The sequence below is a fragment of the Conger conger genome, chromosome 12 (assembly GCF_963514075.1).
Source record: "Conger conger chromosome 12, fConCon1.1, whole genome shotgun sequence".
NCBI lineage: Eukaryota > Metazoa > Chordata > Actinopteri > Anguilliformes > Congridae > Conger > Conger conger.
Genome location: NC_083771.1, coordinates 9,509,256 through 9,533,715, shown reverse-complemented (window position 1 = coordinate 9,533,715; position 24,460 = coordinate 9,509,256). Strand labels below are relative to the sequence as shown.

The 24,460-nt window shown below is 46.5% G+C and overlaps 2 protein-coding genes across 2 annotated transcripts in view; both read left to right on the top strand.

The window, feature by feature from the left end:
* The first annotated feature begins 69 nt into the window (after nt 1–69).
* Nucleotides 70–5,050, top strand: LOC133141491 (PR domain zinc finger protein 12-like). Its single transcript, XM_061262061.1, has 5 exons — nt 70–271; nt 2,295–2,485; nt 2,843–2,998; nt 3,557–3,671; nt 4,632–5,050. The coding sequence occupies exons 1-5, from the start codon at nt 70–72 to the stop codon at nt 5,048–5,050; spliced, it is 1,083 nt and encodes a 360-aa protein (XP_061118045.1).
* Nucleotides 5,051–12,252: 7,202 nt separating this feature from the next.
* Nucleotides 12,253–24,460, top strand: part of LOC133141802 (tyrosine-protein kinase ABL1-like) — a 35,114-nt gene continuing 22,906 nt past the window's right edge. Inside the window, exon 1 of the mRNA XM_061262557.1 lies at nt 12,253–14,722. Coding sequence (XP_061118541.1) covers nt 14,590–14,722 — 133 coding nt within the window. The 5' untranslated portion in view covers nt 12,253–14,589. The remainder of the gene's footprint in view (nt 14,723–24,460) is intronic.

Genomic DNA, 24,460 nt, shown 5'->3' with positions numbered 1-24,460 from the left:
ATTCTTATTATTATTACTATTATTGTTATTATTGTTATTATTTCAGTTATCGCTGAAATTTATGGTGCCATGGGTACGGTGTTGCCCGCAGAGACTCTGGCACTGAAGTCTGGATTTAAAACGCCAGGTATTTCGCCCTCCGAACCCATTACGTCAGATATTCTGCACAGCTTCCTGTACGGCCGTTGGAGGAACTTGCTGGTGGAACACCTCGAGGACAGTCCCAAGACCGCCTTCACCGCGGAGGTCCTCGCGCAGTCTTTCCCAGGAGGTCAGTTGAGTTGTTCCTCCTTTTTTATACAGTAGCAGCCAATGCAAATGTCAGTTACAGTGTTTTCAGTTGTCGGCCGTGAATATCCTTTTGCTGTGTATTTGCTTGAGTAGAAATGAAAATTAATCGGTGGAGCTGGAGATATTGTATATCCGCAAACCACATGAGAGAGACGTGTTTAGAGAGACGAGATATAGGCCAGGCATATAGCTATAGGCTATATATTTAAGGCGAGCCTAAAGAACAACGAAACATTCAGAATTATTGTTTTGTTGGTTGATTTTATTTGCAAAAAGTTTCAGGCAGAAACATCAAGTACCAGTCATTAACAATTACCAAGGATAACGCGAGAAAGCTAGAAAGGTTATTTCCATTTCTTAAAAGTGATCCTCCAGACGTTTGTTGTTAGAACAAATAAAAATGCTTTTTATTTTATCTAACTTCCATCTTTTTTATCTAATCTTCTTCAGACAGATTTGTATAGCCTATATATAGCGATATATATATATCGATATATAAAGTTATTGTTATATTTTCACTAGCCACCTTTCGCTCATTGGGCGAAAATGTAACGGTAATGGAATTAACGGCCTAAAAATCTCTCTTTTTACTAAGATCTTAAAACTTCGGTGGGGTCCCATCGCTGCCCTGCCCCGGCTGTCAGCCGGAATGAACTGAAAAAAGTGAAAACCTTACCCTCGCGCACTGTTCACGATTTCTTCCCAAGGTCCCCGTGACTTTCGCATTACTGTTCCCCTGGGTTTCCCCACTTTCTCCTCTTTATGGGCACTTATTTAGTGCATTAACCCGTTTAGCGCATAGAGACCTCGCATTTAGAAGCTTGTTAGGCGTGTAACTGTTGCTGACTCAAAGAAAAATAGGGGTATTAAATTCATTTGGTTAACTTTGCGCTTGACCTGAGAAAGTTTCCACTTAAACCGAGAAGCGAGAACGGTTCCCTTTCTTTAAGATGTCCCGCATTCATCTATCTCCGGGCACTCTTTTTTCTCCTGTGGCAGCTATGGGGCTCCGGCTCCTTTCTCTTTTACTCACCTAAAAGGCTGCTGTTCCTCCGCTAATGCGCCGTGAAAGCTAATTCTATTGCTATTCATACCATGTCAACCATCTAATCGCCTTTCCATTTTTTTGTCAGCCAAATTCCCGGGCCTTTTAAACAAGTCCTAATTTCATTCAGGGCAAATTTATTGCTACAAAGTTCTTAAAGGGATAATGAATTTGGAATTAGTCGTTTCTTTCCACTTGAGTTTAATGAATATCACATCTAAAGCATGACAGATCGCTGGACCCCGAGTAATAGAAGACCGTTTAACCCCTATTCGGGCTGCCTTTTTTACCCGTCTCAAAATGTCTTTGAAATTGACATTAAAGAAACCTACATTTTTAAAGGTTTGTGCAGAGAGGAAAACGCGTTTAGGGTATTGCTTTTCTTGAACAATCAGTTTAACATTATTCATTTAATGGAATTAATGGGCGGCAAAGATTGAGTAGGATATTCCGTCACATAAAGATGCGGCGTTATTTTCCCAGATTAAAATTCATAGTAAAGTAGTTACCACCCGATTTCATTACTTTTAGACATGTAACCTTGCTCTTTTTAAAACGTGTAAGCAAAGCAAAAGGTAAAAATTGTCTATATTGCCAGACTTGTTTGTTTATTCCTAATTACACTGTAAAAAAAGGAAAAGTCCGGCAGCAAACGAAAAATATAGTTTAAAATGTTTTGAATCAAATTACATATAAACCATAAAAATACATTTTGGCCTGAACCGTTTTATCATGTAAAACATCTCGCAGCATGTTATCCATTTTTCCATTTAAGATTTTTTTCATGTCCTAATTATTTAATGAATTTCTTCCCCCAAACATTTTCCATTTCAGGGTGTCATGGCTGTTAAACAATAAGCGAAACTGAACGTGACCACAAGTGGGTCACCGGATGCCTGCCGCCCAGGCACAAGCACACCTGGACCGGCAGTCCTGACCCACCCTTTCCTTTTTGCAGAGGCGCAGAAGCTCTCGAGCCTAGTCCTGCCTCGCGGAGTAATCATCGCTCAGAGCTCCATCCCCGGGGAAGGACTCGGCATATTCTCCAAGACCTGGATCAAGGCCGGCACGGAGATGGGCCCTTTCACCGGCAGAGTCATCTCCCCCCAGCACCTGGACCTCTTCAGGAACAACAACCTTATGTGGGAGGTGTGTGTGCCCGTGTGTATGTACTTAAAGCGCATAGAGCAGGGGTCGGCAACCCTGGTCCTGGAGAGCCACAGGGTGTACTGGCTTTCGTCTCCACCTTAAAATAAGCAACCAATTCATACCCAAGAAACCAGGTGAGGTGAGTTAACTGTGCAATCAACGGCTTTCATTGATCAATTAATGCCAAGTAACAACGAAAGCCAGCACACCCTGCGGCTCTCCAGGACCAGGGTTGCCGACCCCTGGCATAGAGCATCGGTGCCATTGAATTAAGCCTATGTATTATAACAAAAAAAATCTGTAGATCCTACAGATCCTCACAGACGAAGGTGTGACGTTTTTTTTTCGTGCACTCAGGTGTTTAACGAGGACGGAACTGTGCGCTACTTCATCGACGCGAGCCAGGCAGACCACCGCAGCTGGATGACGTACATTAAGTGCGCCCGCACTGAGCAGGAGCAGAACCTGGAGGTGGTACAGCTGGGCAGCAGCATCTTCTACAAGGCAGTGCAGGTGAACAGGGCGCCTTGCATTTACAGCGCTACTGTGGGCTTTGCTCGCTACAAAAATAGAATGTATTTCGCATTAGGCTACTCTTATCGTTGAGCGTCTTCCATTGTTCCCAAATACATATATTTAAATAGAATAAATTACATCAAATTAATAAATTGTAATTTTCTCATCTGTGCGGATCAGCATAGGTGATTACCTTCTCTTTCGCTAGGGCCACAGGCCACAGGAAATACTGACTTCTGACTTCTGTTACACAGACTAAAGACAGGGACATTGTTAAGAACATTTCTTATGAGAAAATAATGGATGAGACTTTGTATGTAAGAAAGAGAGGCAGGAGGTGAGGAGATGTGGAAATAGCAGCGTCACTGATTTGAAAATAATGTGATTGTCAGTGATTCCTCCAAGCTGTCAGTTATTCCACTGTGATGTCAGAGATTCCATTGTAATGTCAGTAATTTAACTGTTCCAATTTTGATACTTGATACGTGGGGGAGATGTGAGCCAACATTATTTCACTTCATTTTAAAGAAAACAAGCTTATTTTTTTCTGCACAGACTATCCCCCCTGACCAGGAGCTTCTGGTGTGGTATGGAAACTCCCATAACACTTTCCTGGGGATCCCAGGAGTCCCTGGGACCAACCCGGAGCAGCCCAAAAAGAGCAAGAGTGGTGAGGAGCTTTAAACTGCTGCAGGCTCAGGGGCGGGGCAGTCTGGGTGGGTTCTGATTGCTATCAGTGCAATTCAGGTTACAAAAGGCTTCATTAGGGCTTTGCCTTCACTGAGCTGCTGATAGATCCTAATCTAGTCTAAGCTCTTTCTCACTGGAGCTCTGTGTTGTGTGATGCCACTGGAGCTCTGTGTTGTGTGATGTCACCGGAGCTCTGTGTTGTGTGATGTCACCGGACCGGAGCTCTGTGTTGTGTGATGTCACCGATGTCACCGGAGCTCTGTGTTGTGTGATGTCACCGGACTGGAGCTCTGTGTTGTGTGATGTCACCGGAGCTCTGTGTTGTGTGATGTCCCCGGAGCTCTGTGTTGTGTGATATCCCCGGAGCTCTGTGTTGTGTGATGTCACCGGAGCTCTGTGTTGTGTGATGTCACCGGACTGGAGCTCTGTTGTGTGATGCCACTGGAGCTCTGTGTTGTGTGATGTCACCGGAGCTCTGTGTTGTGTGATGTCACCGGACTGGAGCTCTATGTTGTGTGATGTCACCGGAGCTCTGTGTTGTGTGATGTCCCCGGAGCTCTGTGTTGTATGATGTCACCGGACCGGAGCTCTGTGTTGTATGATGTCACCGGACCGGAGCTCTGTGTTGTGTGATGGAGCAAGCTCCTTCACAGATGACACTATTCTCCATGATTGGAGAGTCTACTGATCACAGAACCTGACCTGAAAAATATGAATATCTGAAATGAGAAAGAGGGTCTAGAGAAATAGTGGTTATTATTTCACCTGTACATTTCATTGGGCTTGGAATAAATGTTAAAGGTTTGGGGGGGGGGGTCTAATAGAGTATGGGGACTAATATTAAGAGCATCTACCTTGTGAAAATGTGAAATGTCCCATGATAGCAGTTTGTCCAAAATTCAAACTATTATACTCACAACCCCCTCCCCCCACCCCACAGATGACTCCTACTCATGCGAAGGCCTCCCATCCTCCTCCTCCCCCTCCTCCTCTTCCTCATCCACCTCCTCCTCCTCCTCGGTGGGCAGCCGCATGCGCTGCGTGATCTGCCACCGCGGCTTCAACTCGCGCAGCAACCTGCGCTCCCACATGCGCATCCACACGCAGGACAAGCCCTTCTCCTGCCGCTACTGCGCGCGGCGCTTCAGCCAGTCCTCCACGCTGAGGAACCACGTGCGGCTGCACACCGGAGAGCGGCCCTACCGCTGCCCCACCTGCCACAGCGCCTACTCCCAGCTGGCCGGGCTCAGGGCCCACCAGAAGAGCGCCAGACACCAGCCCGGGAGCGCCGGCCTCTCCCAGGGGCCTCATCACCCAGCCCAGCTCCCTGCAGCGCACCTGACGGGCCTGGCGCTCTGAGAGACGCACACGGGCGTACGCTCACTCATACACACACTCATACACACTCATACACACTCATACACACATACACACATACACACTCATACGCACACTCATACACACACTCATACACACATACACACTCATACACACACTCATACACACACTCATACGCACACTCATACGCACACTCATACACACATACACACTCATACGCACACTCAAACACACATACACACATACACACTCATACGCACACTCAAACACACATACACACATACACACTCATACATACTCATACATACATACACATTCATACACACTCATACACTCATACACACACTCATACACACTCACACACACATACACACACACACACTCATACACACATACACACTCATACACACTCATACGCACACTCATACACTCATACACACTCATACGCACACTCAAACACACATACACACTCATACATACTCATACATACATACACACTCATACACACTCATACACTCATAAACACACTCATACACACATACACACTCATACACACACTCATACATACATACACACTCATACATACTCATACATACATACACACTCATACACACTCATACACACACACATACACACTCATACACACATACACACTCATACATACATACACACTCATACATACTCATACATACATACACACTCATACACACATACACACTCATACACACACTCATACACACATACACACTCATACACACTCATATACACATACACACTCATACACACACTCATACACACATACACACTCATACACACTCATACACACATACACACTCATACACACACTCATACACACATACACACATACACACTCATATACACACTCATACACACATACACACATACACACACTCATACACACATACACACTCATACACACACTCATACACACATACACACTCATACACACACTCATACACACATACACACTCATACACACTCATACGCACACTCATACACACATACACACTCATACACACGCATACGCACACTCATACACACATACACACTCATACGCACACTCATACACACATACACACTCATACACACACTCATACACACATACACACTCATACGCACACTCATACACACATACACAGGTATGCACTCACTCATACACACAGGCACACACAGGTGTGCGCTCACTCATACACACTCATACACACATACACAGGTATGCACTCACTCATACACACAGGCACACACAGGTGTGCGCTCACTCATACACACACATACACACTCACACTCATAAACACACACACACATAGGCATGCACTCACACACACACACATGCACACACATAGGCATGCACTCACACACACACACATGCATAGGCATGCACTCACACACACATACACAAGCATGCAGGCAGCACGCACACACATGCACGACACAATGCGTGCATACACATACATGCACACACATGCATACACACATATGCAGGCTTGCATGCAACATACATACGCACATGACACACACAGATACATGTGTGTTTGTGACAGACACACGCACACACAGACAACAACACCACACTTTACCAATGCATGTCTCTTGCTGGCGCCCTCTGGTGGTGCCTGAGCTACCTGCCTACTGACTGTGCCACAGGACTACAGAACTCTGAGAACTTTCATACCATCAGCCAGCCACTGCTTTTGGCTGGAACTCAGAGATAGGGATTTGGAAGATGAAGCAGACTGCTCTGGAGATTATAATGGAAGCTGTTCCACATTTAAACACTGAGAGGGTGAACGTGAGGGAGGATGTCGTGATTTCAGTGGGGAACTATCCTCAAGATCTATCTGGTGCTTATGAGTATAATTTTCCACGTATCGTCATTATTTGAAATAGGACAGAATATAACCATGCTGATTTCCTTATATATAGGCATGGTTCCAGTTTTTAAACTCAAAGAGAATTGTACAATATGTACTTATTGTTATTATATTTTGAAGGTGAACATTTTTCAGTACTATATTTGAGCAGTGCATGAGACGATATTTGATTTGAAGATTAAGTCAGACCCGTTTGAATTAAGCTTTAAATGGGCTTTCCGTGTATGGCTCTGGGAGACTCCAAAAGTGGTCTTTACCCCTATATGTACTGGTACTCAATTAAATACATTACCATTTGATAAAATTACTGGAAATGCCCATTATATTATAATGGCCAGATACATTGATTTTTTTTTCTGTTCAGTCGTGGGTCCTTGGCTTGGAATTTTATGTGATCTCCCTTTTTAGTTTGAAGAGAGTGCCCCAACCGTTATTTTAGTGTTATTACATGCCTATCAGTTCAAAGTCATGATAAAACGTTGTTCTAGAATATTCAACAGCGTTCTTCTATCACTAATTCTGAAAATTAAGTTTGTATATGTACATATATGTAAAATTATTTCTAAGATGTTATTATATATTATTAACGGCATATTATCTTTATACTTGTAAATAACGTTGTCCAAATGTATTACAAATAAATGTTCATAAAATTATTTTGTTATCGAGTGATTTTATTTTGTGTTTTCCGCGCAGTAAATTTTCATGTAGCCATTTTGTTCTACACATATCCTGCAAACACTAGTTTCCCAACTGAACACTGAAAAATGACCGCTTAAATAATCTAGAGTAATGTTCCATGACAAACAGATACTACATGGCAACGTAGAGTCCAAAATAATACAATTATTGACGGCTATTTCGATTTGTATTATTGCAGCAGTTCATTTTGAAGGTCGTTGTGACTGTTTCTGGACTGTCTAATGGAATGAATGAATACCCATTTCCGTTGTATCCACCAGATGGGGCCAAGACGACTTGTAAAATGTTTCTTTGTCGTGGCTAAGTAGCCTCAGTTCAGTTAGTTCAATAGACTCATTTGCTAAAAAAAAATATAAAAAAATACCGGAATTCAACTGCCACTAATAATGTAGCAAACTTAGACGTCTCACTTTCGTTTGCTTGTTGCAGTCCGTTCCTTCAAACGGTCACAAATATATATACAAGCTTGATAACCACGACTTCTGTGGTCTCACTTCATCTGTTATTCCACAAGGTGACTTTTCCACAAGGTGTCGCTGTTTAATCCAGTGTGAGAATCTCAGCGAGGCAAATACGCAAATAATAGGTCTGGGGCCTGTTCCAAAAAGCAGGATTAGCTGGGTAACTGTGCTCAGTAAAATCGGAAACCCACCCAAATCATGGACTAAACTAAAGTAAAAAAGTGCAGTTGAGGGTTTTACTCTGTGCAGCTATCCAGCTAACAGCACGCACACACACACACCCATGGTTTCCCTAGAGCAGTAGTTCCCAACCCTGGTCCTGGGGACCCCCTGCTGTGTATGCTGGTTTTTGTTCCAACCAGAGTTGCAATTGAAATTTGACCAAACTGTTAATATGTGCTTTATTAACCTCTTAAGCCATATTATCTCAGAAATAGCTCTGTATAAAACCCGATGTGCATATTGTGCTATATTGCAAACAATGACATAAATACGGTAACAACATTTTTAAACTGATCAAATTGGTGAATAAATAAGATAATTGCATTAAAACACATGATTCAGTTCATTCACAATATAAGTTTGGCTCGTTATCATTTGCTTTGTCTTTTATTTCTTCATTTTCTTCCAAATTGTTTTAGTTTTTGTGGCCATGTGTCAACACTTTTACTAATTAGGAGCCACTTGATTCAACTCTGTCTTTAACCTGATCTCTTTAATCTCTCAATTGTTTACAGTATATCATGAGCACAACATGAACTTCAGACTGTTATTCTTCATGGAATGCTAAGCTATTTCACACATAATCATAATGTGGTTTAAGAGGGTAAATAATCTCTCTAGACAGGAAAAGCACACAATTAAGAAAAAATTAATAGCTTGTTAAAATTCATAGAATTGTGGTGGGAATGAATAGTAGTATACACAGGATCAAGGTGTGTGTGTGTGTGTGTGTGTGTGCGTGTGTGTGTCGACTCGGTGTGTGTGTGTGTAGGACTCGGAATCATACTGTCCTCTCAAGTCCTCTTCACACTTGTACTTGTGTTTGATCTGCACTTCATTGTACGTCGCTCTGGATAAGAGCGTCTGCTAAATGCCTTGTAATGTAATGTGTGTGTGTGAGTGTGTGTGTGGAACCACTGCCCTAGAGTGTTGTGCTACATTCCATACTGTACATTTTACAAGTTTCCTTAATCGTATTGAAATATATAAATTTTAAAAAATTTAAAAAAATCTGAGTTCTGGTAAGTGAAATAACTTTTTTCACCATGACAATTAATTACGAAATTCCAGGCCTCTACTAACTGGTGATATGGCCATAAAGATTAAACAAAAAAAAAAACCCTCATAGAATCAGATAAGGGTTCATATAAAAAGCCAGATTGAAATTGATAGGTAAATATGATCACTCTGATTTGCATTAATATGGATCATCTTCATCACTGAGATCCTCAATCTCTGAATCTGCTGGAATGTCTGGCCCAGCTGCTTCACTGACTGCTGCTCTACTCTCCTGTAAAACAGTTCCTGAGGGAGACACAGCAAGGTCTCTCCTGTAAAACAACTCATGAGGGAGACACAGCAAGGTCTCTCCTGTAAAACAACTCATGAGGGAGACACAGCGAGGTCTCTCCTGTAAAACAACTCATGAGGGAGACACAGCGAGGTCTCTCCTGTAAAAACAGCTCATGAGGGAGACATGGAGAGGCTCTCCTGTAAAACATCTGAAATGAGGGAGACATGGAGAGGTCTCTCCTGTTAAATAGCTCATATGAGGGAGACATGGAGAGGTCTCTCCTATAAAACAGCTCATGAGAGAGACATGGTCTGTGCTGAGATAGTCATAGGCCCTCCTATTCTGCAATGAGCAAACAGAGTCTGCACTGCAAATAAGGAATTTGAACTTGCAACTGCTTCTGCAGCTCCTGTAGAAAGAATGTTGGCTGGATTTCCATTCTTTGGCAGTTTGTAGCATCACGCCATGTTATAAAATTGTCCTGATATCAATTATGCATCAATCACATTGAGTGAATTTGATGAATTTATAGGTTATTACATTGAATGCAAGTTGCCTTGCACTGGTATAGCAGCTTGTACTTGGTAAGACCTAGAATGCTTCAAATAAAAAACCCCTATAATAATAAATAACTACAGGAGATTTTTCATGCAATTGTTTTTGTCTTTTATATGGAGAGGCAGTTTGAGACAGGTTGGTCCCCACACACTTTGATATGATGGAATACATTCTGAGCATATGTTTAAAGCACACTCACCCCTATTGAACGCAGGTTTAATAACTGCCACACCTTTCTTGGAACCGGAGTCTTTGTTTGCTTGACTGTTGTTGTGACAGAAGGTGGTGGAAGTGTGGAGACACGACTCTCATCCTGTTTTGCAGGTATGCGTGCCGTTAGCCTCCCTGGAGGAAGCTGGCAGCCACACTTGAGGTGAAGGTGAGGTTAGAAGGGTGAGAGTGCTTGTGTACCTTTCTGTCCAGCCTCTCCATCTGTGCTTACCCTGAATCAGTCATGGTCACTGTGGTCTATATTACCCTATTTTATCTTTATTGTCTCGGTGTATCTTGTTTTTTATTCTGTGAAGCACTGGTGGAAACTGTTCCGGAGTCAAATTCCTTGTGTGTGCGAGCACACTTGACCAATAAAGCTGATTCCGATTCTGAGTCTGTGCCGTCTTGGCAGCACACATAACATAACATAATGGTGAGAACAGGCCATTCAGCCCAGCAATGCTCCCCTTAACACACACACAAACACACACACACACACACATACATCTGAGGATGTAAGTACAAGCTAAGTATATTTCACACTTCAGGATTTGTAGGAAATGGGCCTACAGTTGTCATTGGGAGTTGAAAATGAATGTGGAAAATTCATTAAAAAATAAAACCTTAAAAAAATAATGATTGCATCTAACTGTGCCAGTGCTGACTGTGGCTGGAAGCTCCATAGTGGGAATATTAAACCCACATATGAAAGGTCTTCCTCCAACTCCACCCTGTGAGAGCTTATTTGTACTGTGGTGTGAAATCTGGCAACACTATGTATTTCAGAGGAGAAATGCAGTTGTCTATATAAATAAATACATCTTCCCTGGATCTTTCCTTGTTTGTACCCAGATCCCATCCCAAATTTTGCCTTCAATCCCCATCTCTGACCCACCCCCCTACCACCTGACTGAGGTTCTACAGACACTACAGTTTACTGAGGATCTGACTCTCAGTGTCATACAGCTCTAACTCAATGGAAAGAAATCACCTCGGGGTTTCATTACTTTCACCGGCCACACTGCAGATAAACCAACACAACCCAAGCCAAAACTGCATTGGTTATGTAGACGTTTAGTGAATAATAATATTGGCACTGTATCATAGGTTTATGTAATTTTTTTTGTATGACATAAACACTGCAGGGAAAGTTACCAGAAAGTAGGCTGTGGTGTTTTACTGCTGTGGGTCCATGGAAACGAAATGTCTCCATTTTACTTTTTGCCATACTGCTTTGGAGTTGGCAATAGACTGTTTTGATTTGGGTTTTCTGAAGGCAGCGTTTTCAAATTGGTTTGTTTGTGTATTACCCCAGGCAATGCACAAATGCCAAATATGCGGCACTTAAGCCCTCATATTGGGCTTAACTTTAATTCACAAGTTCATTATACATATATAGGCTACATTTAAAATCAGATGGTGCCACTTCTGATCCTGAATGGATCACTATTTACATTTGCATTGTAAATTCAATATACTGATTGGTGTTCCGTTTTTTTATGAATTATCAATATATCACGGGGACGACCACGTTTTGATAACCCTTGACTACATAGTATGGCAGTAGCTTACCATATGTATTGTTGCGCATACCAGGCATCAGCGACTTGTTGTTTTGTCATTCGTCATAAGTTCGGAACGAACATTTGTAAGAATCCGAAGAATAACCTTGTAATTTGGAACGATGTTAAAAGAGAGTAATAAGATTTACAACCAATTTATTGTAAAGCGTATGTGGTCTACTATAAACAGTACCTAAGGTCTTCATTAAAGGAAAAAACATGCGCACTTGCTCCTATTAGCCATGTTGCGCATTCACGCACGCTCTGACGTCACACGTTTCCACCCCCAGATTTCAGTAAACTACTTTGCGTACGGAAATATGGCGGCCGCAGTGGGAGCCTGACCGAAGTTTACATTTTCTTACTTCCAATGAAAGTGTAAAAAAATACATGGAGAGGCGAAACGGCATTGGCCGAGGGCTTGCTAGTCGCCCGCATTGGATACGAGTGGCGAAAACGGCTTGACAAGCACACTGACAGAGACGGGAAAGACGGTCTGTGCTTTAGCTAGCTAGCTAACTTTGGAAAAGGGTACCCGGGGTCCGGGTACGTTTGAGCCCGGGAGAAGAGCTCCAGAGGACTGAAACATTGGACACGGAAGTTGGAGAAAGAAAGGCAGTGGGGGTGGGGTTGTATCGGTCTCCAAGCCTGTGTGTGTTTGTCAAGATCGATTCAGTCGAGTTTTTGGGAGACACTTCTACTGAGCTACTGTTCGATGGACTAACTGCAGTCAGGACGGCGTTAACGTTATTCTACTAAGTTGGTGCTAGCTAGCTAAGCTTACTTCCAGTGCTGCATAAATTGGCTAGATAGCATTTGCGCTGCAACAGTAAACAAAGTGTTTTTCGCTAACTTGGCTAATTTTGCACTGCTTTCAGTGCTCAGTGATAACGGATAGCATCAGCTAAAGTTCAAGTTGAACAGAAACGCAACACGGTACAACAGAAAAGTTTTTAACATAAGTTTATACAGCATAAATGTCAGCGAGCTCACGTTAAGCATTCAGAGATAAGTTTGACTTAACGTGTTCTTAACACTCATCCGTGTTCTGGCTAGCGAGCTATGACTACTGACATTTACCACGAATAAGCTTCAACCACCAGTTGCACATTCAGTGGGCCGCGAGCTAAATTCTAAAAAACTTTGGCTAGCCAACTAACATATAGAGTGAAACTCGTTAACTCTTCATTTAATTATTCAGGATTAGTCAAATTGACCGAAACCTTTGTGAACTCTTCTGTCATTGATTTTTTATTATTATTATTTTTTTTTACAGTGATTTCGTCGATTGATTTGGGGTGGGTAGTTATCTACACGCAGGGTGTTGTTGCGTTTCTATATGTGTGTAGGAATTGTGATCTTAAATCATATCCAATATGAAAACTAAACGTGACTAGGAAAGGACACATTCAATGTGTGAAATGTCCATTTGTACTTCCGCACTATGATGTACACGTTGTGTTTAATTCATTAATCCCAGTGTCAAGGCCTGTTACTGCTGACTACTAACTGTGTCTAACTAATGTCCATTACATTTCAGTCTGGGTAATGGGGACGTAGATGGGTCGTTTTCTCTTGACTGACCCATCAAAGAGTCGAAACGAATGGGTTCACGAGGTTAGAACACACATTCAAATATCGAACATTGTACATTAATTCACCTTGTTGCCTTGCGACTTGAACGATTTCCGTAAAGTATGCGTTTGTTTATCACGACTATCGTGCCTTCTTCCAAAAAGTGCCTCATCCAGAGGCTTCGGGCCTGCCACAATAGAGATTGTTTAAATAGCTAATTGGACTGTAGTTTGTTACACTTGATAGCCGTAACTAAGAGGAGAATATCATTTTAGACTAGGGTGACCGTGGTGCTTGCTGGTTTGGTCAATGGTTATTTGTAACTATTACGAGGCGTAATTGATTTCTACATTTTAGTCTCAACAAACAAAACAAACTACAGAGCACCAGTTGCTGAGTCTTTGACTTTGGGTAAGCAGATGTGGGTTTCAGTTAACTGAATAGTCAAAGTATTATTATGAGTTTGGACTCCAATGCGCATCATACCCAGATGTAACCAAGCGTATTTTATCCATTTTCACACCACCACACAGAACAGGTAAACGGACTTGTGCTTTTAAACCATTCAGCCGAATATTATTTGCCTTATGTCCCTAGTATAAAACCAGCCGTTTCTGGGGTTTAAAAACAAGAGACTAGACTGTTGCCAAGATACCGAACTGTGGCCTCGCAGGACTGAATGTAGCAATAACCGCTGAACCGCTCGCGTACAGTCTCAGTAACTCTGGTCTGTGCGCCAGGTAGCGAGTGCATGACACTGGTCTGGAGTCCCCACATTGCCCGAGTGTGTCGGACCCTTCTGGCTTTAGCAGCAGCGCTCTGCCAGAGAACACAGCGCGGCGGGGGCCGTGCCGGAGCGGTCCATGAACGTTGAGGAGCGCCGTGTGGGAAACTTCGGGAATTTCGGGCCTCTTATCCACGTTTCTGTGCTCGCGGATAACGGCCGCCACACTCCGGGGATCTGGATTGGGACTCGGAGGACAGCGGCTACATCTCGCCCCCCCACCCTCGGCTGCCCTGACCCCTTCCCGGCCCGAGCCCCCCAGTGCGCCTCCCGGCTGCGGCCCAGCGTTGCGCCCCCATGGGGCAGCAGCCGGGGAAGTCGGTGGGGGACCAGAGGAGGCCCAGCCTGCCGGCTCTGCACTTCATCAAGGGGGTAAAGAGGGAGCATTCGCGCCACGGAGCGCACCACTGCAACGTCTTCACCGTTCACGGTAAGAGATGTCCCGTCTGCCGTTTCCCCCGTTCGTCTTCCGCTGAGTGTTACCGCTAGCATCTCTCTGCTCTCCACTCGTTTCTGAACAGGGCTTGTATTTTCTGAAAGCCAGGCTGCCACATCGTTCAGTAACAGCCTGATCGTGCTCTCTGGTATGTGTTTGAGTGTGTTGGAAGTCCATGTCAATTCAACACACTTTTGGTTTTTAATGAGTTTTGCCATTCTGATATGGCCTTATAAGAAACCCCTGGAACCAAAATTACACTTGTCTCAATCTGGGAGATATAGGCTAACAAAGTTTGCACTAATTTGCGTGACTCCATGACTTGCCCTATCCATTACTGTAGGTCGTAGGGAAATGGTTCTATTATCTCTTTGTAGGTCTTCACCAGCCCCAATGATACGGTACGACATGTGTTGAATTGACAGGTTTACCCGTGTGTGAATGATGATGTTTGTTTGTGCTTTTCCTATGCAAATTTGATGGGAAGTGGAGGAAGGAGGAGATGGCACGATTGTCTGTGGTGACACTGAATGGCCCTGCTGGTCGCTCTGTGCCGCAACCCCCATCGTATACACACACACACACACACACACACATACACACATGCACAGTCCTCAATCTTCTGCCAGAAGATGACTGCTGTGTTTTTGAATGATGGTTAAGAGGGGGGTTTGCGGTTAGGCTGTCAGCTTTGTCTGTGGGCAGGTAGGCTTGTCACAGAGCGAAGCTCAGTATGATTGTGTTGGAGTGTTTCTTTCCTTTGCTGTTGGTTAAAGTGCTTGATGTGGGATATTGGTGATCTGTTGTGTATAAATGAGGCAATGCAAACTGTTTGTGTCAGCTGAAGCTTATGATGGCCATCGTTGTTGCTGTGGGTTTGGTTCTTTTGTAGCACACCAGTTAACACAGCTATGGTGGGGACTCTTGCACACACTAACCAGTTAACAGGGCCATGGTGGGGACTCTTGAAGCTGTAAGATGTGAAACAGCATTCTCCTCATTTTGACTCGCAGCCTTTAGTGCGACAGAGAAGGTGTGTGATTAATTTAGAGTGTGAGAGTCTCTGTTTAAACAGGGATGTGTGTAAGAGACTGGGTGTGTGGGTGTGTGAGTGCGTGATAAAATGTTTGTGTGTGTGTTTACAGAAACGGACACTGACACACCGTGAGAGTGAGGATTGAGTCAGTGGGAGACCGGGGCTTGTCGATGTTTTGGGAGTTTGAGCTGAAGGGGTTACAGGGGGATGTGAGTCACCCAGCGAGGAGAGGAAGTGTCAGTGCGCGCCCCCCCCCAGGGAAGAGTTGTGTTGGAGGCAGAACAAGGAGGCAGGCAAAGACCTGTCTGTGTGCCGGGCGCACGGGGGCCTGTGCGGCGTGCTCCATCTCGTTAGCGTAGCGCAGGAATGAAGCGAGGCTCTGACAGAGCTGCACGCCAGGCGGCTTCCTGTGGCTCTACCTGCTCCCCCCTGCCTGAGCCCTCCCCGGCTCTCAGTGCAGACCCAGGGAGGGAACGCCCGCCGCTGTGGAGCTGAGCGCAGAGAGTGAGCCAGAGCCAGAGTGTCGCTCGACTCCAATCGCAGAACGTTGTCGCCCGTGCTCGTTGTCCTGAGTGAAAAGTTATAAATGCACTCCAGGCGCTCTTGAGTTTAAACCGAGTGTCCCTGCAACCGGCCACATCCATTGCACATCGGTCACGGCGACACATTTACTGCTGGGCTGTAAACTGGCCTTTACAGTGTTGTTCTGTGCATGTGTGCGCTTTACTCAGTTCAGGTTCATTCATGTCAAAACGCACGGCTGGTGCATGTTACATTAATGGCATTTGGCAGACGCTCTTATCCAGAGCGACGTACAGTTGATTAGACTAAGCCTCAGTCAATCCTCCCCATGGAGCAATGCAGGGTGAAGGGCTTTGCTCAAGGGTCCAACGCCTGTGCGGATCTTATTTTGGCTACCCTGGGGATTGAACCACCGACCTTGTGGGTCCCAGTCATTTACCTTAACCACTACGCTACGCTACAGACCACATGTTGTCAAAGAATACCAGTAGGCTGGAAATAAAGGCAGAAAACGAGGGGTGTCTCAAATTTCACAACCTTAGCAGCAATAGTGTCTCTCACCTATGTAAATTCAACCACAGAACACTGTGTCAGGTTGGTCAGTTCCTGGGTGTCCCGGTTACTCAAAAGTCTTTGAGACACTGATTATAAAGCTGGGTGTATGCTTGTGTAGGGCATTTTACATAAGTGTGGCTCTCTGCAGACCCCCAAAAGGGGTCAGCAAGGCTTGATGAAAAGACAGTGCTCGTCAATACAGGACTATTGCTCCCATCATTGTGCTGCCTCTGCGCATTTCTGCCACCTCAGTGGAATGCTCCCAGAACTGATGAGTTGAAATAGCACCATGTATAGACCATGGATTTCCACATACAGTGTTTAGTGTCTTTAGATATCTAATGATGTGGGAAATTGTTTGGTGTCATTGGTGGTGTAGTACACTGGTTGCTGAATAAAGATCTTGTAGGAATAAACCACAGGTAATGCAAGTTACCTGTGAGTCAGCATCCAGCTGTAATACAAAGGTTAAACAGGTTTGTTGGACATAGAGATAACATCAGCAGGACCATTGTTACCGCCATCTTGTGCACACTTAGCAGTTTAGAGTCCTAACAGACATAGACAACCTAGGATACCTGCACCCCATAGTCACTCGCCTATACACCAGTGCCGTCACAAGATACATACTAAGTGTATAATTGTAGGCTATACAGGCCACAGGCACGTCCGTGTCTATACAAATAGATAGCGATCATATAGAGCCACACTATTGGCAGAAATTTGCAGTTCCTTTTGTTGAACTGTTAGAACAGAGGAGCAGTTGAACTTATCTTTTGGAGTCAGATAAACGAGAACAAAATTAAATTAACCCTGTTCCAGTAGCATTGGTCAGACTACACGTGTTTCCTTCACCTCTCGGATGCTTCCGCCTTTTGGTGTATTTGGGGGGTTACTTACACTTGATATGCCGGTGAACTCTGCAATCGAAGCACAGCCAACTGCGGCACCCTATATGTACAAACGTGTGTACTCATTGCGGTTTCAAACCGTTGGTTTAGTGACACTCCACGCCTGTGGGGGGCGCTGATTAAGGCTGCAGTAGTAGTAACCACGGGAAACACAGAAGCAAATACTTTTTTCCACATCTGCGGTGAAGGAGCCAAAACTTCCACAGATGGAAGAGGACAATTTTGAGGTCGCTGTAGTTTATTTAGTTGTTTTGAAATAAATAAAATAAAGAGAAGTTGGTCCGCTCAACTGGACCAGGAGATTGGTCAGAGAGTGCGATTGTCACGAAACCGGTGAGACTTTTTCCCACAAGGCAATGCAGCCACCTGTGTGATATTTTAGACCAATTGCAGGCCATCTCTGCATTGACGTCTGTGTGCAAACCGCTTTGCTACTTCGGCTGGGAGGGATGTGCACACCGCGGTGGCTGAAGTCAGTGCGGTGTGTTCGTTTTCACTGCAAACGTGTCACTTTACCCAGTTTAGCTGCCAGGGTGCCCAGTCGTAACTGCCAGGGTGCCCAGTCGTGGCTGTGCCTGGTGCCCTTACTGAGGCTGTTAATGAGGCCATGAGAGCCTTGAGCTCTCGTCCGGCGTGAGTCTCTGCTGTTATGACAATCCTGGCCTACACTGTGAGCCTTTGAAGCTGAAGCGTCGCTGGAACCATGTCCTTCTCTTCGGTGTTGTCTTTGGGACAAACCTCCAAAAGATCTGTGAGGAACCGCGGGGAGATGTTATTGCAGGAACTTGTGAGACAGATTGTGTTTGGAACTGGAGCGGGCAGGAGGTCTTCCACTCTGTTAGGGCACTAAAGCCCTCTGGTCCGGGAGAACAGCAAGAACTCTTCTGGAATATTTCTCTGCTTTTATGTTATTACACAGCGAGTGCAAGTGCTCGCTTAGCCGTGGCAAGTAAGCACGTTATGTATTTACGCCCATAGGCTTTCACTCTCCTGTAATTTCAGTGTTGTTTTCACTGTCCTTTGGTTGTGTACATGCTAGGACGGCCTCGCCACATCCTAACTGACAGCCTGTTGCGGTATTTTGACTAATTACCATGACTAACTGTTAAGTACAGCGTAGATGGGGCATTCATGACCCTGAGCCTACTCCTTCATCCTGGTTTCATAGAAGAGGGGTTTTGGATTGGATGCATTGGGGGGGGGGGAGTTGTAGGAGTTGTCGAACGTGTCTTTGTGGCAGAATCCACTCTCTCTTAGTCTCACGGCTTTCTCTTGAGAAATGAGCCAGCAGTTCCTGGGCGGTCCGCCCCCTAGTGGTCAGACCACTTACCTGCAGTGATATAAGCATGACATTTTTTATCTTTTTTGTTTTGTTCCTCTTGTAAATAACTTTGTTTAAAACATTTTTTCTTGTTTAAATAGGAAAAGCAGCTCCACCAGTTCATTTTGCATTTGTTATTTAGCTGATGCTTTTATCCAAAGTGACTTACAGTTGATTAGATGAAGCTGGGGACAATAACCTGTGGGGTTTAAATGTGGGGTTTAAAGGCCCTTGCTCAAGGGCCCAACCGCCGCGCGGATCTTATCATGGCCACACCGGGTCCGGTGTCCCAGTCAAGCACCTGAACCACTCGGCTACCAAGTGTGGTTCCATGCCCATTGTGCACAGAATAGGGTGTATTGCACAGGCCCAGAGCTGAGTGGGTTGTCAGGGGGGGATTCAGACTCCCAGTGACAGGTGGGCCCAGGCCACTGCTGTTATTTGTGGGATCTGGAGTCCTGAGCTCACTGGAACCCGGCTGACTGTATACAGCATGTATGGGGTTTTATTCCTTTTCTGGCTGGAACTCGCGGAATCCATGCAGTCTAGACACCAAAGCTCCCCGCTGATCCCTCCGGGTCCTGAAGACGTGTGTATATATGTGCGTGTGCGTGTGTGTGAGGACACAGGCAGGCGTCTGTTCTCCAATTCTGACTGCCTGTCCTGTCAGCCACTCCCTGTTGTGGCTGTAGACCTGTAGTGCTGTTGTAGGCCTGTCACATATTTTGCCCTCATGACATCTGTATTTCAGCAGAGGCTCTGCGTGTTCACCCTCCTCAGAGGCTCTGCGTGTTCACCCTCCTCAGAGGCTCTGCGTGTTCTCCCTCCTCAGAGGCTCTGCGTGTTCACCCTCCTCAGAGGGCTGTGTGTTCACCCTCCTCAGGGCTCTGCGTGTTCACCCTCCTCAGGGGCTCTGCGTGTTCACCCTCCTCAGGGGCTGCGTGTTCACCCTCCTCAGAGGGCTGCGTGTTCACCCTCCTCAGGGCTCTGCGTGTTCACCCTCCTCAGGGCTCTGCGTGTTCACCCTCCTCAGGGCTCTGCGTGTTCACCATCCTCAGAGGGCTGCGTGTTCACCATCCTCAGAGGGCTGCGTGTTCACCCTCCTCAGAGGGCTGTGTGTTCACCCTCCTCAGGGCTCTGCGTGTTCACCCTCCTCAGGGCTCTGCGTGTTCACCCTCCTCAGAGGGCTGCGTGTTCACCCTCCTCAGGGGCTCTGCGTGTTCACCCTCCTCAGGGCTCTGCGTGTTCACCCTCCTCAGGGCTCTGCGTGTTCACCCTCCTCAGGGGCTCTGCGTGTTCACCCTCCTCAGGGCTCTGCGTGTTCACCCTCCTCAGGGCTCTGCGTGTTCACCCTCCTCAGGGGCTCTGCGTGTTCACCCTCCTCAGAGGGCTGCGTGTTCTCCCTCCTCAGGGGGCTGCAGGGAACTAATGTCAGGATTTCTTCTCATGGACAGAACCACTCAGCTCTATGATATCGAATAGTCATTAGGCTACTCTCCGAAGTTGCACCGTTCAGTATGGTGTCCACTGTGCACCACGGTATCCCCATGATGGAGGAACTGCAGCTTCTCTATGCCAAACTTAGCGGTGTACGATCATATTTTGCCCTCAAAATACATAGAATAAGAAATGATTTGTGTGATTTTACTTAACACAATTTGATAAATCCAAGTTATAGTCAAGTTGTTTTGCTCATCAAAGAGTCAAAACTCCACGCTGGTTGGTCAGTCCAATCTGTTCAGCTCAATGTTTTTTGTTCGAGCTGTTGAATGAAAGTTGATGTATTTATACATATCCAGGCTGGGTATCGTTTAAAATATCAGTCTGTCTTCTACTTTTTTGTGGGTTTTGGATGAGGTGGTGAACATAAAACACTTGTCAACCTCAAAATCGATCCACCTTCTTGTATTGCTGTTAATCAACTTTAGTTTGTAGGCTATACTATACTATGCTATAATGCTAGAATGAGTGATTTTTCTATTGCGGTATTAATGTGGGTGCGGTTGCCTTTATGATGGTGTTGTTGATTACCTTGGCCGCAGTGCGACTCATTACATTTCAGTTAGTTTCCTGGCGCTTTCATCCAAAGCGAATTTCAGTTGGTTAGACTAAACGGGGGCTAATCTCCCAGGAGCAATGTGAGGTTAAGGGCTTTGCTCAAGGGGCCAACAGCTGTGGCTGCACCGGGGCTTGAATCCGCACCTTTTCGGCTATCGGTCCTGCACCTTAAGCTCAATAGGCTCTCACTTGGTTTGCCCCTCTGTTATTTAAAAAACGGTCCTGATTTGGAGCTTGGAGAGGGGGAAGGGAGGCGTGCTGTGCTTTCTCCGCCTGTATCGCATGCTTTTCCTGCTTCAGTGCAGACCACAGTGTAGCCTCAGTGGAGCAGCGTTCCACACTCATCCCTGAGCTCCACAGAGCCTGCAGAATTCCACACTCATCCCCGATCTCCACAGAGCCTGCAGAATTCCACACTCATCCCCGATCTCCACAGAGCCTGCGGAATTCCACACTCATCCCCGATCTCCACAGAGACTGCAGAATTCCACACTCATCCCTGATCTCCACAGAGACTGCAGAATTCCACACTCATCCCTCCCCGGAGTACTGCAGCATTCCACACTCATTAACGCTGAGCTAGGAGGAGAGGGGAGGTGAACACAGGGCAAGCCGCAGCAACAGAGTCAGGAATGTAACCTCTGAATTCCGCACTCGCATAGCTGGCATACCTCACTCTCTCTCCTTCTCTCTCTCTCTCTCTCTCTCTCTCCTTCTCTCTCTCTCTCTCTCTCTCTCTCTCTCTCTCTCTCTCTCTCTCTCTCTCTCTCACACACACACACACACACACACACACACACACAAGCAGGGCTGGGAACCTTTTGCTCTTCTAAAGGTCTCACAAACGGGGCCATGTGAGAGGACGCACACCAGTCCTGTGCGTGTAATTCAGGCTTTCCCTCCCCAGCACCGGGCAGGCTTGCCACCATTCTCCACCAGTGACACACTCAGGGAGGGGTGAGCAGGGGCTGTAGTTTTGTGAATAGTCTGAAGCAGAGCCTCAGAGAGCACTGACCCATATACGGACAGAAGCCCCTATAGCTCCCGGCGAATGCCAGAGTCCGATGCACTGGAGGGTCATTACGCAGTCTTTTCCCCGGCCACAGCCAGCCCTGGTCAGCTGTGTGACGTCTGATAACTGCATTTAACCACACGGGCCGTGCTGCCTGTCCCTCCCCACCGAGAGCCGGGAGCTCTGTGTTTCCCGGGTTACGGCCGGGTGGTCACGCACTGCCCGGTCCCTGGGCCCCTGGGCCCCTGGGTCACGCACTGCCCGGTCCTTGGGCCCTTGGGTCACACTCGTCATTTCGACGTTTCGTCATCACAGGAAAAAAAGGAAAAGTAGAAAAAGCTCAGCTAGGTTCTCTGGAGGCCTGTAAAAACAACGGAATGATGAAACGGGAACATTCCAAAATGTGAAAAACTCCTCGCTGGTGTCAGGGGGAGGAGAGGGTGAACCCCGTTCAGCTGGAGCTGCATTCGCTCGTTCTGTCCTACACCCTTCCCTCACCTCCCCCTCCCTCCCTCACCTCCTCCTCGCTCCTCGCCACCTCCTTCTGTACCCCCTGCCCCTCTCTGTCTGTACACCCTGCCCCTGTCTGTCTGTACCCCCTGCCCCTCTCTGTCTGTACACATTGCCCCTGTCTGTCTGTACTCGCTGCCCCTCTCTGTCTGTACACATTGCCCCTGTCTGTCTGTACTCGCTGCCCCTCTCTGTCTGTACATTCTGCCCCTGTCTGTCTGTACACGCTGCCCCTCTCTGTCTGTACACGCTGCCCCTCTCTGTCTGTACACGCTGCCCCTCTCTGTCTGTACACGCTGCCCCTCTCTGTCTGTACACACTGCCCCTCTCTGTCTGTACACACTGCCCATCTCTGTCTGTACACGCTGCCCCTGTCTGTCTGTACCCCCTGCCCCTCTCTGTCTGTAGACACTGCCCCTCTCTGTCTGTACACGCTGCCCCTGTCTGTACACACTGCCCCTTTCTGTCTGTACATGCTGCCCCTCTCTGTCTGTACACACTGCCCCTGTCTGTCTGTACACACTGCCCCTCTCTGTCTGTACACACTGCCCCTCTCTGTCTGTACACGCTGCCCCTCTCTGTCTGTACACACTGCCCCTCTGTCTGTACACACTGCCCCTCTCTGTCTGTACACGCTGCCCCTCTCTGTCTGTACACCCTGCCCCTCTCTGTCTGTACACACTGCCCCTCTCTGTCTGTACACACTGCCCCTCTCTGTCTGTACACCCTGCCCCTCTCTGTCTGTACACACTGCCCCTCTCTGTCTGTACACGCTGCCCCTCTCTGTCTGTACACACTGCCCCTCTGTCTGTACACGCTGCCCCTCTCTGTCTGTACACACTGCCCCTCTCTGTCTGTACACCCTGCCCCTCTCTGTCTGTACACACTGCCCTCTCTGTCTGTACACGCTGCCCTTCTCTGTCTGTAGACGCTGCCCCTTTCTGTCTGTACACCCTGCCCCTCTCTGTCTGTACACCCTGCCCCTCTCTGTCTGTAGACGCTGCCCCTCTGTCTGTACACTGGCATATTTGCAGTACAACTGCAGTTTCTTTGAACAAACTGTATATTGGAATACTGCCTTAAGAGTTCCATTCAGCAACAATCTTCCAGAAACGTCTGGTCGCATACTCGGGTTGTGGATTTAAAAGAAAGTGAAAGTGTAGAAGTTGTGTGGAATGTTTTGTTCATAACCGTTTCTGCGTTTATGGGAGAGGTACTGAGCATGGACGAGTGTTTTGGCTGCGGGTTTAACGGGGGCAGGCGGGGGTGGTGTCCAGTGTTTCGAGGCGGTGCAGTGAATGATGACATCTGCTCGCCGAGGTGGAGTGGTGTTGTTTTTGGAGCCGGAGCAGCAGGTTTCGTGTTTAAAACGCCGCACAGCTGTGTGTGAGCAGGGCTCTGGTATGTGTGGTGTTTTAGACATTTTACAGAATGGAGGGGGGGGGGGGGGGGGGGGGGGGGAGGCCTTTGGGGCAGCTGGCATCGACAGCCTGGCAGGGGCGGGGGTGAGGTGGGGGTGGGACACATCCCTACAGCAGTGGCAAGTTGTAACATGGGTGCTGATGTTATATAGGGTCTTGGGTTTGCTGGCTCTCACTAACCACACCCACGCACACACACACTCACACATACACACACACGCATACACACTCACACATACACACTCACACATACACACTCACACATACACACTCACCCACGCTCACCCACACACTCACACATACACACTCACACATACACACTCACACATACACACTCACCCACGCTCACCCACACACTCACACATACACACTCACACATACACACT

Coding starts and splice junctions, on each gene's coding strand:
- LOC133141491 (XM_061262061.1), top strand. CDS start 70: ATGGGTACGGTGTTGCCCGCAGAGACTCTGGCACTGAAGTCTGGATTT. Junction 272..2,294: donor CGCGCAGTCTTTCCCAGGAG/GTCAGTTGAGTT, acceptor TCCTTTTTGCAG/AGGCGCAGAAGCTCTCGAGC. Junction 3,672..4,631: donor GCCCAAAAAGAGCAAGAGTG/GTGAGGAGCTTT, acceptor CCCACCCCACAG/ATGACTCCTACTCATGCGAA.